This window comes from Bubalus kerabau, chromosome 11 (assembly GCF_029407905.1).
Source record: "Bubalus kerabau isolate K-KA32 ecotype Philippines breed swamp buffalo chromosome 11, PCC_UOA_SB_1v2, whole genome shotgun sequence".
Lineage (NCBI taxonomy): Eukaryota > Metazoa > Chordata > Mammalia > Artiodactyla > Bovidae > Bubalus > Bubalus kerabau.
This window is the reverse complement of record NC_073634.1, coordinates 50,132,876-50,148,551: the sequence shown is the minus strand read 5'-3', so window position 1 is coordinate 50,148,551 and position 15,676 is coordinate 50,132,876. Positions and strand designations below refer to the sequence as shown.

The 15,676-nt window shown below is 44.1% G+C and overlaps 1 protein-coding gene across 1 annotated transcript in view; it reads left to right on the top strand.

Moving 5' to 3' along the window:
* RPIA (ribose 5-phosphate isomerase A) overlaps window positions 1-14,968 on the top strand; it is a 35,664-nt gene extending 20,696 nt beyond the window's left edge. The window contains exons 4-9 of the mRNA XM_055540281.1: window positions 4,696-4,755; window positions 6,875-6,939; window positions 8,182-8,250; window positions 8,910-9,051; window positions 10,788-10,887; window positions 14,031-14,968. Of these exons, the coding sequence (XP_055396256.1) occupies window positions 4,696-4,755; window positions 6,875-6,939; window positions 8,182-8,250; window positions 8,910-9,051; window positions 10,788-10,887; window positions 14,031-14,125 (531 nt within the window). The 3' untranslated portion in view covers window positions 14,126-14,968. The remainder of the gene's footprint in view (window positions 1-4,695; window positions 4,756-6,874; window positions 6,940-8,181; window positions 8,251-8,909; window positions 9,052-10,787; window positions 10,888-14,030) is intronic.
* The last annotated feature ends 708 nt before the right edge of the window (window positions 14,969-15,676 follow it).

Here is a 15,676-nt window from a genome sequence, read left to right as displayed (position 1 = left end):
TCTGTCGCTGGAACAAATTACCCCGAAACTTGGCAGCTTAGAACAACAAATATTTGTAAGCTCATAGTTTCCAGGGGTCAGGAATCTGGAATGGTTGAGCTGGGTGTTTCTGGCCTTGAGTCTGATGAGGTTGCAGCTGAGTGTTGGACAGGGCTGCAGGCATCTCAGCTCTGCTTGAAGGATCTGCTTCCATGCTCTGTCAAGTGGATGTTGTGGCCTTACTTCTTCACAGGCTGTGAAGTGGGCCTTGTCCCCAAGGCTCTCAGTGTCTTCAGGGCTTGGCAGCAGGTTTTCCTAGCGTGTGTGTGAGAGAGGGTGAGTGGAGGAAGGGGGGGGAATCTTGAGGGAGCATGCCCTTTCTTCTTTATAAACTAATCTCAGCTGGGGCTTGCCATCACCTCTGCTGTGTGCGGTTGGTAACACAAGACAACCTCGGGACGTCATGGGCAGGGATTCCCCAAAGGCATGAATACCACAGTGTGTGGGGGGCTTTAGGGGTTCATCTTCCAAATGTTTTTATAGCCTAAGGGTCTGTGATCAGTATTGTTTCTCCAATATCATGTTGGGAGAAACCTAGGAACTGAGAAATGAACCAGCAATACCTTTTTTCTTGTTTTCTCCCTTCATTATGTATTTCTCTTTCAAAATCATGAGTTTTTTTTCTTTTGAACTTGATTCACTCAGCATTTTATTTTACCTTTTTATTATGGAAAATTTCAAACTTCAAAAAGGATACTGAGGGAGGAGGGAGGAGGGTTCAGGATGGGGAACACATGTATACCTGTGGCGGATTCATTTTGATATTTGGCAAAACTAATACAATTTTGTAAAGTTTAAAAATAAAATAAAATTAAAGAAAAAAAGGATACTGAATAATGCAATGAACTTCTGTGTACCCATTGCCCAGTTTCCACAGTGATCAATTGATGGCCAGTTTTGTTTCATCTGTATCCTGTTCTCTGCCTGTGTTATTTTGAAATGAATCCCAGACATAGTATGATTTCATTGTATGTATTTCATTATGTGTCTCTGAAAAATAGGGAGTCTTTAAAACATCTCCACAATACTTAAAAAATTAAGCAGTAATCTTTCATAGGATGAAGTAAAAATCCAGGATTCTAATTTCCCCTATTGTCTTATCCTTTAAAAATATTTTTCTACAGTTTGTTTGAATCAGGATCCAGATAGGACCCATACATTTCAAAGTCCAGGGTGTTTGTGTTTTATTGTTAGAGTCTTAGGATTTAAAGATTGACATTGGTCATTATCTATCCTCATCTTTTTATAGGTGAGAAAACTTGATAGGGGTCATGTGACTGGTTTATTTAAGATTAGAACCAAGACCTCATTCTTAATCTCAGGTGGTTTTGACTTTAGGTAGAAGATATTTTCTAGACATGGCTTTTGGTAAAAAGGTTTCCATGCTTTGGTTGCTCCATATATTGTAAGCATATAGTCAGTGGTGCTGACTTGGCCACAAACATCCTGATTTTTCCCAGTCTGTTCTCTCAGTTTGCCATGCTCCTCACTAGCAGCCATTCTGGTGTCCTGCCTTTACATCCTCTTCTGAGTGTGGGTATTCTCTTGCTTATTTTTATTCAACAGTGTGGCCTGGAAATTGTCACTGTGTATCAATTTATAGTGATCTTCTTCTGTCATTTTTTTTTAGATTATTTAAAAAAATTTCTTATGTTTTGTAGATTTGGCTCTTAGTTTCAGTTCAGTTCAGTTGCTCAGTCATGTCCTACTCTTTGTGACCCCATGGAATGCAGCACAAACTCCTGGAGCTTGCTCAAACTCATGTCCATCAAGTCGGTGATGCCATCCAACCATCTTATTCTCTGTTGTCCCCTTCTCCTCTGCCTGTGTTATTTTGAAGGGAATCCCAGACATAGTATGATTTCATTGTATGTATTTCATTATGTCTCTGTGAAAAGTAGGGAGACTTTTAAACACCTCCACAATACTTAAAAAAATTAAGCAGTAATCATTCATAGGATCAAATAAAAATCCAGGATTCAAATTCAATCTTTCCCAGCATCAGGGTCTTTTCTAGTGAGTCAGTTCTTCACATCAGGTGGCCAAAGTATTGGAGCATCAGCATCAGTCCTTCCAATGAATACTCAGGCCTGGTTTCCTTTAGGATTGACTGATTTGATTTCCTTGCAGTCCAAGGGACTCTCAGGAGTCTTCTCCAACACCACAGTTCAAAAGCATCAATTCTTTGGAGTTCCGTTTTCTTTATGGTTCAACTCTCAAATCCATACATGACTACTGGAAAAACCATAGCTTTGACTAGACGGATCTTTGTCGGCAAAGTGATGTCTGTGCTTTTTAATATGCTATCTAGGTTTGTCATAGCTTTTCTTCCAAGGTGCAAGCGTCTTTTTATATTCATGGCTGCAGTCACCATCTGCAGTGATTTAGGAGCCCAAAGTCTTAGCTTAGGAAGTTTTAAAAAGTAATGGTAGTCTCCCCCCTTCCCCTGCCCCCTCATCCATGGAGAATACATTCTTAGACCCCCAGTGGCTGCCTGAAACAGCAGATACAACTGAATGTGATGTATACTATATTTTTTCATATACATAGATAACCGGTGATGACATTCAGTTGGTAAATTAGGCATGGTAAGAGAACAACAACTAGTAATAGGACAATTGTAACAAGACACTGATAAAAGTTAGGTGATCATGGTTTCTCTCTCAAAATACACTATTGTAAAATTTAATTCCTTTTCCATCTTAACTAGGCATTTACTCACTGTTGTCATAACTTCTGCGGTTTGGGTTGCAACAGTGAAACTGGCACAAATTTCTTTTTCCTTCTTTACAGTTTCATGGATGGAAGATTTGTTCTTACAGTTTTAGATCTTAGCAGCCTTAGCGTGTAATTTTTTTCCTTTCCTTACTGAGTTAACAACTTTTACTGTTGCGCTTAAGAAAGCATTTTATGGCGTGTCTTTGGTGTATCTGAATTGTCAGCATCACTATTGTGCTTTGGAGCTTTCCCTTGGAGATAGTCCAGGTTTGGTTCCATTCCACCATCATATAGTATGATACAGAGTGAGCTACTTGAATTTCCCAGTGCATATAGAAGTTATGTCTACACTCCATTATATTCTAGTAAGTGTGCAATAGCATTATGTCTAAAAAAGCAATGGACATACCTTAGTTTAAAAATATTGCTGAAAAAACGCCAAAGCAGTTACAGTAGTAACGTGAAAGCTCACTGGTCACAGGCTACCATAACAAACGTAATAATGATAATGAAAAAGTTTGAAATACCGTGAGAACTACCGAAGTGTGACACACAAAGTGAGCAAATGCTGTTGGAGAAATTGCACCCTTAGGCTCCCTGGAGGCAGGGTGGCCACAGCCTTCAGCTGGTAATAAAGCACAATAAAGCGAAGCACAGTAAACCGAGGAATGCCTGTGTGAAGTACAGTAAGGGTCGGTTGAACACAAGCACTGTGATACTGTGACATCAGGCTGATAGCTGAGATGGCTGTTAAGTGACTAACAGGTGGGGTGTGCTGAAGAAAAGGATGATTCACATCCTGGACCGGATGGAGTATGTAGCAGAGATCTCATTGTGCTATACTCAAAGTGGTGTGCAGTTTAAAACTTGTGATTTCTGGAATGTTACATGTAAAATTTTTGGGTTGAGGTTGCCCATAGGTAACTGAAACCACAGATGAGGGCTACCTACTGTACTGTATTGGGCTTCCCTGGTGGCTCAGCAGTAGAGGCTGCCTGCTAATTCAGGAGACTCAGGTTTGATCCCTGGGTCAGGAAGATCCCCTAGAGAAGGAGATGGTAACCCACTCCAGTATTCTTGCCTGGAGAATCCATCTCATGGTCAGAGGAATCTGGTGGGCTATAGTCCATGGAGTCACACAGAAAGAAAGAAAGTGAAAGCTCAGTCGTGTCTGTCTGACTCTTTTTGACCCCATGGTCTGTAACCTACCAGGCTGCTCTGTCCAACCCCATGGTCTGTAACCCAACAGGCTGCTCTGTCCATGGGATTTTCTGGGCAAGAATACTGGAGTGGGTTGCCATTTCCTTCTCCAGGAGATCTTCCCCACCCAGGGATTGAACCTGGGTCTCCCGCATTGTAGACAGACACTTTACTGTCTGAGCCACCAGGGAAGTCACACAGAGTCAGACACAACTCAGAGAGTAAAACAGCAACATCTGTAGTGTATTACCAGAGGCTTTCGGAGGCCATGCCATCATCTTAAGGAACAAGTCACAGAGGAGGGACTCTGTCTAGTGCTGGAGCAAAGTGTTCAGTAGGTGCTGTTTACCTTCTTCCAGTTCCTGGAATGGGCCAACTTTTGCCATTCTTGGGGCTGGATCCCTATCTCTTGGTGGTACAGGTTGGATTTGGGAGGGTGGCTCAGAGGTTAAAGCATCTGCTTGCAATGCGGGAGACCTGGGTTCAATCCCTGGGTCAGGAAGATCCCTTGGAGAAGGAAATGACAACCCACTCCAGTATTCTTACCTGGAGAATCCCATAGATGGAGGAGCCTGGTAGGCTACAGTCCATGGGGTCGCAAAGAGTTGGACATGACTGAGCAACTTCACTTCACTTTGGTGGTACTGAGTGTCTGACCCTTAGATCCAAGTGGCTTCTGAGAATCCTCACCCTCATTCAGAGATGATGATTATGGGTGCTTTTTCCTGTTCTCCACAGGCCCGCCAGCTCATCCTGCAGTATGGCTTAACTCTCAGTGACCTGGATCGACACCCAGAGGTAAGAGAGGCTGCTGGGTTTTTCTGCCTCCTTTTTTATGACTGTCACTTGTTCGTGGGCTCAGGATATCTGATCAAGTCTAAGAGGAAAGTCAGTCAGCAATACTACCTCTTCTCCTGGGACTTTAGATATTAATTCTGGCTGAGGTCACAAGTGGGGAGGTTCTTAATTTCCAGGACATTCCCTGTGGTTTAACTGAGGGGGCTCAGGGACCCAGGACTTCCTGCAGCCCTCACACAGACATGTAATATGAGCAAGCTGGCCCTTGGAGTTTACTGCTAAATGGAGATAAGAAGCAATTGTCTGAGGCAAGCATGGGCTTTTGAAAACAGAAGTTTTATGATTAAGACGATTGAACACACGAGCAATCCAGAGACTGACGTTGAGGAGAGTGTGGAGCATCCTCACAGCTGGCATTTCCCGAGCCCTCACTGTGTACAGTTATTCTACTAAGTGCTGGTCTGTATTAAACCACAGTCATCCCTCAGTGTCCAAGGGGCTTGGTTCCAGGACCCACTGTGAAAACCAGAATCCACAGATGCTTAAGTGCCATAGTTGGCCTTCTGTATTCGTGGTTCTGCATCTGTGTGTTTAGCCAACCATGGATCACATAGTACTGCAGTGCGTATGTGGTGGACACAATCTGCCTTTAGGTGGACCTGCATGGTTTGAACCTGACCCTGTTGTTCAGGGTCACCTGTATTTAAGCTCCTGTAGTCTGGAAGGTGGGAACTATTACCATCCCATTACCATCCCATTTTACAAATGTGGGAAAGGCATGGAGAAGGCAAGGTGTTTGCCTGAGGCCTTGCTTCTTTTAAGTGGCAGAGCCTGAGGATGAATTCAGGTGCTTCCAGCTCTAGAGTGCTTGCTGCTTAGAGGGGTTTTGTGGGAAGAGGTGAAAATTTGAGCAGAGCTGTGATGGCTAGGTGGCAAGGGCAGGGGAGAGCATTCCAGTGAGGATGGGAACCCTGGGAGCAGCTCCAGGCTAGCATGTGGGTATATGCAGACAGTGCTCAGACTGGCTGGGGTGTCTAGGACCAAGTGATAGAATACTTTGGGCTGAAGGTGGACATGGGACCTATGCAGAAAAGATTGCCTTCCTCCAGTCCCCAGAGAGCTGGCTGTGGTACAGCTGGGGTCAGTGCAAGGTGGGGAGGAGCATCGTGGGCTGTCACTTCATCCTTGTAAAAAGGCAGAAGTGAGGCTGCCCCACTAAAGTTTTGGTGCCTCCATATCAGGCAACTTCTGACTTGCAGCTTGAACTGAATTTGTACCCTGAGGTTTTACGTGTGCTCAGTCCTGTCCAACTCTTTGTGGCCCCATGGACTGTAACCCACCAGGCTCCTCTGCCTATGGAATTTTCCAGACAAGAATACTGGAGTGGGTTGCCATTTCCTTCTTTATACTGATGTTTTTAGAAAAACCATTCCTGAGGCTCCCATATGGTCCATGCAGAGTCCCAGGAGTGATGAGAAGTATCAATATATCTCTTCCTTGATTTCAAATTTTGAAACATGAATGAACCTATTCTCCTCCTTCACTGCTTTTGAGCTGGCAATGGAACTTCCTGTTAAAGGCAGTGGGCAAGCCCAGACAGGTACTTTAGTGGGATCATGGGGGCGGGATCTCAGAAATTTTCCAATTTTAAATCACATCAGATGTGTGTCAGCATACCCATGTTTTTGCCATATCAGTTCAGACATTTCTAAATCAGTGCTTCTCAGACTTTTTTCCATTATTGCCTGCTTCCAAGGAAATTTTAGTCCCACAGATATACTATATATCTCTTTCTATACTTGGAGGTGAAGTTACTCATACTGAGATTGCATGCTCAGTAATTCCAGCTTGTCCAAAAAGAAGCCCATCAAAGAGTAGAGGAAGAATAAAGTGGTGGATGAGAGCTGCACCCAGGTGTGGTCTATATATGTTTCCTCATGACCCTAGTGGAATAACTTAACCACTGAGAGTCTTAGTTTCCTAACTGGTTAAGTAGGAATAATAACTGTGCTTGGCTACTAGGGCAGCTGGGATCTGATGAGCTGTTGCAGGTTCATGCTTAGCACAGAGCCTTCCCTCACGAGGGTCTCAGTGGTTTTTGTATCTTTCTTCAATGCAGATCGATCTTGCCATCGATGGTGCTGATGAAGTCGACGCTGACCTCAACCTCATCAAGGGTGGTGGGTGAGTTGTGGGGCCTTTTTTTGCCAAGTATCTGCCAGTTAATCCTTAGCAAAGCCAAGTGGAATGCAGGATAAGCACAGTGCCTCTGTGATACACACGAGTTTGTCTTTCTTCTTGGATGTTGATGGCATAAGACTGTAGAGCCAGCTGGGCATTTCTGGTTGTTAGTAGCAGTCTGGTGACAAGGACCCGAGCCTGGTCAATGAAGTGATTCATCTTAATGGGTTCTCTGTCTGCTGCCTTCTGCTGATTCCAACTTTAAAAATTGTACAGCCAAAAAAAAAAAAAAAAAAATTGCACAGCCTAAAACAAACACATTACTGGGACTAGATTACTAGGTCTGTGGGCTCGAGCAGGGAGTGATGTGTGTATTCATTCCTTTGGAAAACATTTATTGGGTGTTTCTTGTGTTAATTTTGGGGAGTTAAGAAGTGGTGAGTGGAAGAAGGTGAAGTCCCTGTCTCCTTGTTTTTATAATCAGCCAGACTCTGGAGTGACACAAAATGTGCTTCAAGTCTCACTGTGCTATCTCTACTTCATAACTCTGGCTGTCAAATGGCAGAGAGGGCAGGTTGTTCAAAGCTTGTCCTTACTCCTCCACTGCATGCCACAGTCACATGACCTCCCCCAGCCACCGTGCTCCCTGGCAGGTGCATCTTAGTTGGGTTATGCCTGTGGCCCTACTGGGAACCCTTTCTCCCAGACACAGACTCCTGTTTCCACAGTCCATTTACTGGAAGTAGCAGGTCTTAGCCCAGGTGCCATAACAAAAATCGTAGATGTGGTGACTTCAAGGGAGAAATTTGTTTGTCACTGTTCTGAAGCCCTGGGCTTGCAGATGGCTGCCTTCTCAGTGTAGCCTCCTGTGGTGGTGGGAGAGAGAGTAAGAGCTTTTTGGTATCATCTTAGAAGGATACCCATCCTAATCAGAGCAGAGCCCCACTTCAGTAACCTCATTGAACCACAGTTACTTCCTTAGAGACCTCATCTTTCACATACAGTCACATTAGGGGTTAGGCCTTCACCAGATGAATTTTAGGGGGCAGAGGGCGGGGAGACACAATTTAGTCTGTTGCAGTGTGATAGAGTTAGGGGGGCTGTTCCTTTAAGAATTAAAAATTAAATTTCTGAGTGTCAGAACTGAATGGATTTTGGTTTCCTTTATCTGACTTTAGTTCCCAAATTCAGATTTTGTCTTACTTAGCCCCATGTTTTTTCCTTTGCTTCTTCCCCGTTCCCCAGAGGCTGCCTGACCCAGGAGAAGATTGTGGCCGGCAATGCCAGTCGCTTCATCGTGATTGCCGATTTCAGGTACGATGTTCAGTGTTTCTGAACTGTCCACTGAGGAGGTGCCTCAGACGCCAGCCCGCATTTTAGGGAGGAGAAAACAGAGCTGGAGGGAGGAGCACTTCTCCTTCCTGTGACTCAGGAAGAGTGCCTTGGACAATTATGTTCTGCTTTGGTGCTGAAGGAAGATACTGCTATTTCTTGTGTCTGCTGGAAGGAGGAAACGGATGTCACACTCATTAATAGAGCATGTCCTTATTGATCACTCATTCACCCTATTCGCTCCCTGCGGAGGAAGCAGGTCAGGCCTGCCCCTGGGCAGTGACCCAGCACCCCTGCTTCCCTTCTGTCACATGTGATTTGTGTTGTGGTCAGCCTTTGACCAGGCTCTGAGAGTCTACTAGAAGGCACTTGTGCTGAGCATGTTAATTAAAAAAAAAATTACAGCTGTAGGAAGAGCATAAATGATTATGTTCCTCACACCTGTTTAACCACAAGCCAGTCATATCCAGGTTTTAACATTTTTGTCATATTTACTTACAGTAAAGCATAGCCAGTCCGTTTGAAGCCCTGGACACTTGGCCCTGCCCTCTCACCTCATTAGTAACTCCGTGCCTGAATTTGGCATGTCTGTACCGCTGAGCTTATTGACATCTGTTGTATTTCTGACTCTTTCTTTCTAGGAAAGATTCAAAGAACCTCGGGGATCAGTGGCACAAGGGCATCCCCATTGAGGTCATCCCTATGGCCTATGTCCCAGTGAGCCGAACTGTGACCCAGAAGTTTGGGGGCATGATTGAACTTCGCATGGCCGTCAACAAGGCAGTGAGTGGCTGGAAGGTTTCTGGAAGGTGTTCCAGGCTCTCAGGGCCTGTCCTCCTCCTTCCGTTAGGTCTTTACCCAGACTGGGCAGGTGGCTTCTGTTGATTATTTATTGGCTGCACTGTGTCTTCATTGCTGCTCAAGGGCTTTCTCTAGTTTTGGCGTCAGGGCTACTCTAGAAGTGTGGGCTTCTCATTGTGGTGACTTCTCTTGTTGCAGAGCACAGGCTCTAAGTGTGTGGGCTTCAGTAGTTGCAGCATGCAGGCTCAGTAGTTGTGCCACATGGGCTTAGTTGCCCTGTGGCATGTGGAATCTTTTCAAACCAGGGATAGAACCCTTGTCCCCTGCATTGGCAGGAAGATTCTTAATCCACTGTGCCACCATGGAAGTTCTCTCTGTTTATTTTTAATTAGCCTATTGGCTTATTTTCAGAGCACTGGCTTTATCAGTTTCCATATTCAAACTCATGTAGACAAGCCTATACTTAACACACTGTATATTCCATGTACAAATGGGCACATTTTCTGTCCCTTGGAATCTGAATCTCCTCAGGTGATCTGATCTTTGTACCTGGATCTCTCTAACAGCTGCTAAAAATGGGTTTGGGGAGTCCCTCCTGGGGCAGAGAGTTATTCAGGTTTTGTGGTATAATTTTCTTTTTCCTCTTTTCTCATCCTGTGTTTAAATGAAGTAGAGTTCCTTGGGGGATGTAAGCTCCTCCCCAGGAATACACTCCAGATACTTAGTCCAAACGCTTCACTTCAGCTTCTAAAGTGGGTTGAACAGAAGTTTTTTTCTTACACTTAATTAAACAAGCAGTAGTAATAATTCAAAAACTAACTATAGCTGCAGACAGAACTATATATAAAAAGTTTGAAACATACAGGAGAGAAAGCAACTTACCTGTAACTCTTCCCTGATGAACTTATTTTATTTTAATGTATTTTCTTCCTGGTGTTTTGTGACTTTTTAAAAAACCACAGTCTTAATCATAGTTGTTATACTGAGCTCTGACTCTGGCTCCCTGAGTAGCTGAGGATTCAAGAGGAGATTGTCAGGGTTCTCTCTCAGAGCTGGGGTTCCACCAAAGAGCCCAGCATCTTGCCTTTGGGTGTTCTTACTGGGCTCCCACTCCTCCATTTTGCAGAGCAGTCTTTGTGTTCTGACAACATTTGTGGTCCTATATGCTTTCTAGTGCCCACAGCTGCTGTGTAATTCTGGGTTAATTAACTAAAACTACCCCAAGCCCCTGTGACCCCAGGGCCCCTCACTGCTGCATCTGTTTGTTGGGTCTGCCTGATCTGGGGGGAGTGTTGCACGTTGCATCACTGATGGTTCTCAGTGGGAAGCTCTGGGAGCATTGAGCCATGTTGGTTGTCTGTTCTCTTGCTGTAGTTTTTCGCTCTAATGATGGCTAAGCATCACTGTGCCCTCACTGTGGTAAATGCTTATCCATGTGGTTTACGCATAAGCTGCCTAAGGAGGCAGGTTTCATTATCCCTTTCTTGCCATAGCTGAATCTGAGGCTCACAGAGGAAAATGGCCCCTGTGAGATATCTGCCTCAGTGGCTTCAGGACTCCTGCTCATTACTGCTTCGTGGCACTGCCTTCTAGTAATAGAAAGCATGAGGTGGGAGTACTGGTTGGAGTGGGTTGCTTAGGTTATCACATCCACTCTCCTGCCCCCTCTGCCTGCCTGAACCTATATCACCTCGTCATTGTGGACAATTATCTTCTAGGGTCCTGTGGTAACGGATAATGGAAACTTTATCCTGGACTGGAAGTTTGACCGGGTCCACAAATGGAGTGAAGTGAACATAGCCATCAAAATGATCCCAGGTAACATATATTCTTGAGTGTAGACACCCAGGCTCTTCATAGCTGTCCCCTGCCTCTGGCCATGGGAGGCACAGTGGCTGTGGCTTTGAGACTTGTGGGAAGAATTTGTTTTATAACATGTTTGGAATTTCTAACTTCACGCCTTTGCCTTTTCCTCCTGAAAACAGTTATTGCTCACCTAGCAGCTTTGTTAGTTGGCATTTCACAACCCGTTTCAATTGGGGCAGGCACGGGGCCGATGGAGCGTCAGGGGGCTTGCCTTGAAATAAACCCACCTTCTCTGCAAAGAGCTTGGCTGCCACCTCTTTGGTTCTGGCCTGTTCTCTGGAGAAGAATGACTCAGTTAGCCCAAGCTTGTTAGATTCCTGCCGTGGGCGAGGTGCTGTGCCTTGTGTTATAGGGAGTTCTTCTGCCTGGTCGCTGTTGATAATCTGGAAGAATTAGCCCTAGTGATAATGCAAATGCAGGGAGCCCCCACCAGTGAGGGCGCTGTTCCTCTGTGGGAGGATTACTTGCAGTGCCCACTAGGGGGCTCTGGTGCACCTGCTCAGACCTTTCGACGCTAATTGAGACACTGAGATGTCCTTTGTGAGCAGATTTCTCCCATTCTTTGGTCTCCACCTCAGTCAGCAGAAGCTACATCCTAGAGAAGTTCAGAGCTTCATTAGGAACTTAAGTGAAGACGGTGTAAACAGAGAAGCTAGATGCTGAATTATTTAGCACAGTGCCTCCAGGGTCATCCGTGTGGTTTGTTTTCTCATTCTCTTTTTCTCCTCCTCTTTGGTCTGTTGTAATACATGATGCTGGACCTGGGTCAAGGGAGGAGGGAAGGGAAAGCTTCCCTGTCTGTCTATGTCACCCTGCCTGTGTCCCATGCACGTCCATTTGTGTGGGGACACCTAGAGGGCAGCAGAACTGGCCCCTGGCTGCCACACCCTTGGGTGTTCCACTGCTGCACCCGGAGCAGAGAAGTGCCAAAGCCAGCAGGATTCTTTCCCCCTTGTTCAGACCAGTCCACCTCTCCCCTTTCCACTAATCTGGGGATGGGTGTAGGAATGGGTTAGTTACTCCCAGCGTCCTAATAATCTGAAGAGAGGTGGTTCTTGAGATCAGACCTTTGACAGCTGCCCTGCACCTCTACTCTTAAATCGTTGAAGTCTTTTCTGAACTCAGTTTGGCTTTCTCTTGAATCAGGTGGAAGCTGTCACCTTATGTTACATTGGGTTGGCCTAAAAGTTTGTTCAGATTTTTCCTTGAAATATTATGTAAAAACTCTAAGGAACTTTTTGACTCAGTAGAATTTTTGAGAAGCCTGGGTCTTGAGTGACCACTGGGCATGTCTTTGGGAGGCCCCTGTCGTGTTGGTGCAGTGCTGGTAGATGATCTTATTTATGTATGGGGGGGCTGTCTTTGAAAATTTTTTTATCCTTTTGAATTTACATACTTCAAAATTTTAAGGATCAACAGTGAAAATTCTCTGTCTTCCATCCCTCCACTTTCCCCGTCTGAAGACAGCCAGTGCTTCCAGAGTTGTGTGTCCTTGTGTGTGTGTGTCCTTCTTGAGTTGATCTTACGTAAACACAAGGCAGCTCCCCCACCCCCATCTCTTTGTTTACACAATTGACAGCATACTTGGCACATGTTTTGCTTCCTGTTTTTTCTGTCTTCCTATTTTCCTGTTTTTTCACCACTTTGAAGGTTATTATATAATGGATCACAAAAGAACTTCCTCATTCTTTTTTTTTTCTTAATAATAATATGGCATTCCATCCTGTGACTCTCACGAAATTTATTTAGGCAGATCCGCGTGAGCAGATATTCGTTTCCAGTCCTTTTTTAGAAGGGGATTACCAGCTGAAAGAATAAGTGTATCTGATTTTGCCAGATAGTGCAGAATTGCCTTCCACGATGGCATTAGTTTACCTTCTGTCTGAAGTGCATGCCAGTGTGCTTCCCTACACACTGGGTCCATCAGTAGGTGAACAGTGTTATCTCACTGTAGTATGTGTGTATATGAAATATTTTCAGTAAAGGTTGCTAACAGTTGTAGTTAATTTGCGCTACTGAATAGTATACCATCATTTTTGTGTGTGAAAAAACGTCTGTATATCCATTCTACTCTTATGGGCATTTGGGTGTTTCTAGTTTTTAGCTGTTGGGAACATTCTCTTACATACCTTGTGAGGATCATATATATATATACACCTGATGTATACTGAGGAGTAGAGTTGCTGGATCATCAGGTATGAATATGTTCAGCTTTAAAAGATACACAGAGAAAGATTTTCCAGCATGGTTTTTTTTTGCCAATTTATTCCTATAGTCAATGTGTGGGAGTGTCTTTATATTCCAGTCAAATTTCATTATACTCATCCTGTTGAGAGTGTAGTGGTGTCTTGATTTGCATTCTTTTTTTTTTTAAAAAATGTATCCTTTATTTTATTCTTTCTTTATTTTTTTTTTCAATTTTTTGCTGCACCTTGCAGCATGTGGGACCTTTAGTTCCCCGACTAGGGACAGGACCCACGTCCCCTGCATTGGCGGAGCAGAGTCTTAACCATTGGGCTGCTGGAGAAGTCCCTACATTCCCAATTGACCAGTTTGAGCACTGTTTTCTATGTTTATTGGCTGTTTTGGAGAACCTCTTTTGTGAAGTATCTCTTAAGTCTTCTGCCCATTTTTCCACTAGATTGTCTGTTGTCTTATTGATCTGGAGAGTTTTCATCTTGACATAATATATGCATTGCAAGTATCTTTCAGCCCTTTGTGGGAAAAGCTTCTAAGGCTGATAGTGTGATTGAGGATCACTGGGAATGGGAGCACTTAGAGTCATGATGGAGGGCCTCTCTGAGAAGATGACTGGTCCAGATAAGGGCAACAGTGTGAGCAAAGGCCCTGAGGCAGGAAAAAGCTTGCACATTTGAGTACAGAGAGACATCCAGGATCCCAGAGGGGGAGAGATTGCAAGAAGAAATACAGATAACCAGGATGTGTTTTCATCACCATGTGTGAGGTGCATCTTTAGATGTATCATTTGTCTGGTGCTTTTGAAGGTGGTCACTCCTACGGACCCAGTGATCCTGGTTTTCTTCCTACCTTGGGAGGCTCAAACTTAACACTTCTTTCTGCCCTTCGTCCCACAGGTGTGGTGGACACGGGGCTGTTCATCAACATGGCGGAGAGAGTCTACTTCGGGATGCAGGATGGCTCGGTGAACATGAGGGAGAAGCCATTCTGAACGGGCCCTGTAGGAGCGGAGTGTGTTCCTCTCACGTGCCCAGCCCACCGCCAAGGTGGCCACGCCTCTCTGAGCCTTTGCCTTAATGTATCTGTGCCAGGTGGACAGCTTGGCAGGGTGAGGGGTTGAGGGTTAAATCTAGTCTTCTGAAGTATTGTTATTAAATGTCTTTTTAAAAAGAGATATAAACATATATATATTTTTACTATTAAAAATGCTCAGTTGTTTTTTTTTTAATAAAGTGGAACTTGATTTCATGTTTTATAAGAAACATTTACCCAAAAAAAAAAAAAAAAAAAAAGGACTGTCTTTTAAACTTTTAACTTGAGCCTGCTGGTTAAGCTTCTGAATATTGGGTTTGCTGAGAAATATAAGTCAAACGTTTCTTCATACTGGTGAAATGAAGGGCACAGCCAGCAGCGATTCCCTGATGCCTTACTGGAAACATAGGAGTTCGTTTACTTTTCTACCACACTGTTTTGTTTTTTAGTTTTTGTTGCAATTACGCACAATCCATAGTTCTGTGTTCTAAGAGGTGAACTATAAAAATATAAGTCTGGCGAGTATAGGGTGTGGTGTGTGATGACTCAATGTGTAAACTACCCGGGGAGGGTGTGGGAGTTCCTCAGCTGAGGTCATGGGTTCATTCACACCCTTTGTGTTAAAGCCATTGGACGGAAATACTTGCCAGAACTGCCAAAGCACTGCTGTGAAGCACCTTTCAATGACTGTCTTTTTGTTAATATTTTTTTCGTTCCTTTGTTGTTACTTTGCATGGTTTGGCATCAGAAGTTGTTACCTCTTTATATTGTTTGAAGGTTAAAATAAAACAGTATGGTGCCATTTTGGCTCTTTGTCTTTGTTATAGAATTTGTGTCTGTTTTACAGTAAAATAGGAATCGGTTTTGCTCACTTAATTTACATTGGATCTTTGATAAGGGGTGGGATTCACTCAAATCTTGAGCCAAAGAGTAGATAAATATTTCCTTTATTTCTGAGAGAGCTTGATAGCAGCTTTATTTCATAGAACTTTTGTCAAACAAGACATCGATTTTCTTTATTAATGGAGACTAACACAGCTGAACAAAAGTCACAGATTATCCCCAAGTTTTATGCTAGTCAGACCCTCAGTCATGGAAGCTGACGAGCAGTAAAATGGGTCACCTGACTTTCCTGTATTCTCCCAGTGTGTAATCTTCAGTGTGCCCAACGAGCAGTGAACCATCCACAAAGCTTCACAGATGGCAACAGAAAGGCCGTGATCAACTCAGTGATGATTTCTAGATGGGGTGAATCCATCCTGCTGTAAAGGTGTTTATGTTGAGAGCCCTAATCCCCCAGTGCTGACTTTGCACAATCCTTGGACGGTCATGTCACTCGCCTTGCCCTCTGTTTTGAAGCTTGGATTATAGCTACCAAACCTAGAGGCGTCAGAATTCCTGCTAAATCAGGTTTTAAGCTCAAAGTCAATCATCAGGACTGAGCTTTGAAGAGGTTTTCTTTTCCTTCTGAATTCCTTCTTTTTCTCTCTGAAGGTGCTCTTTAAAAATA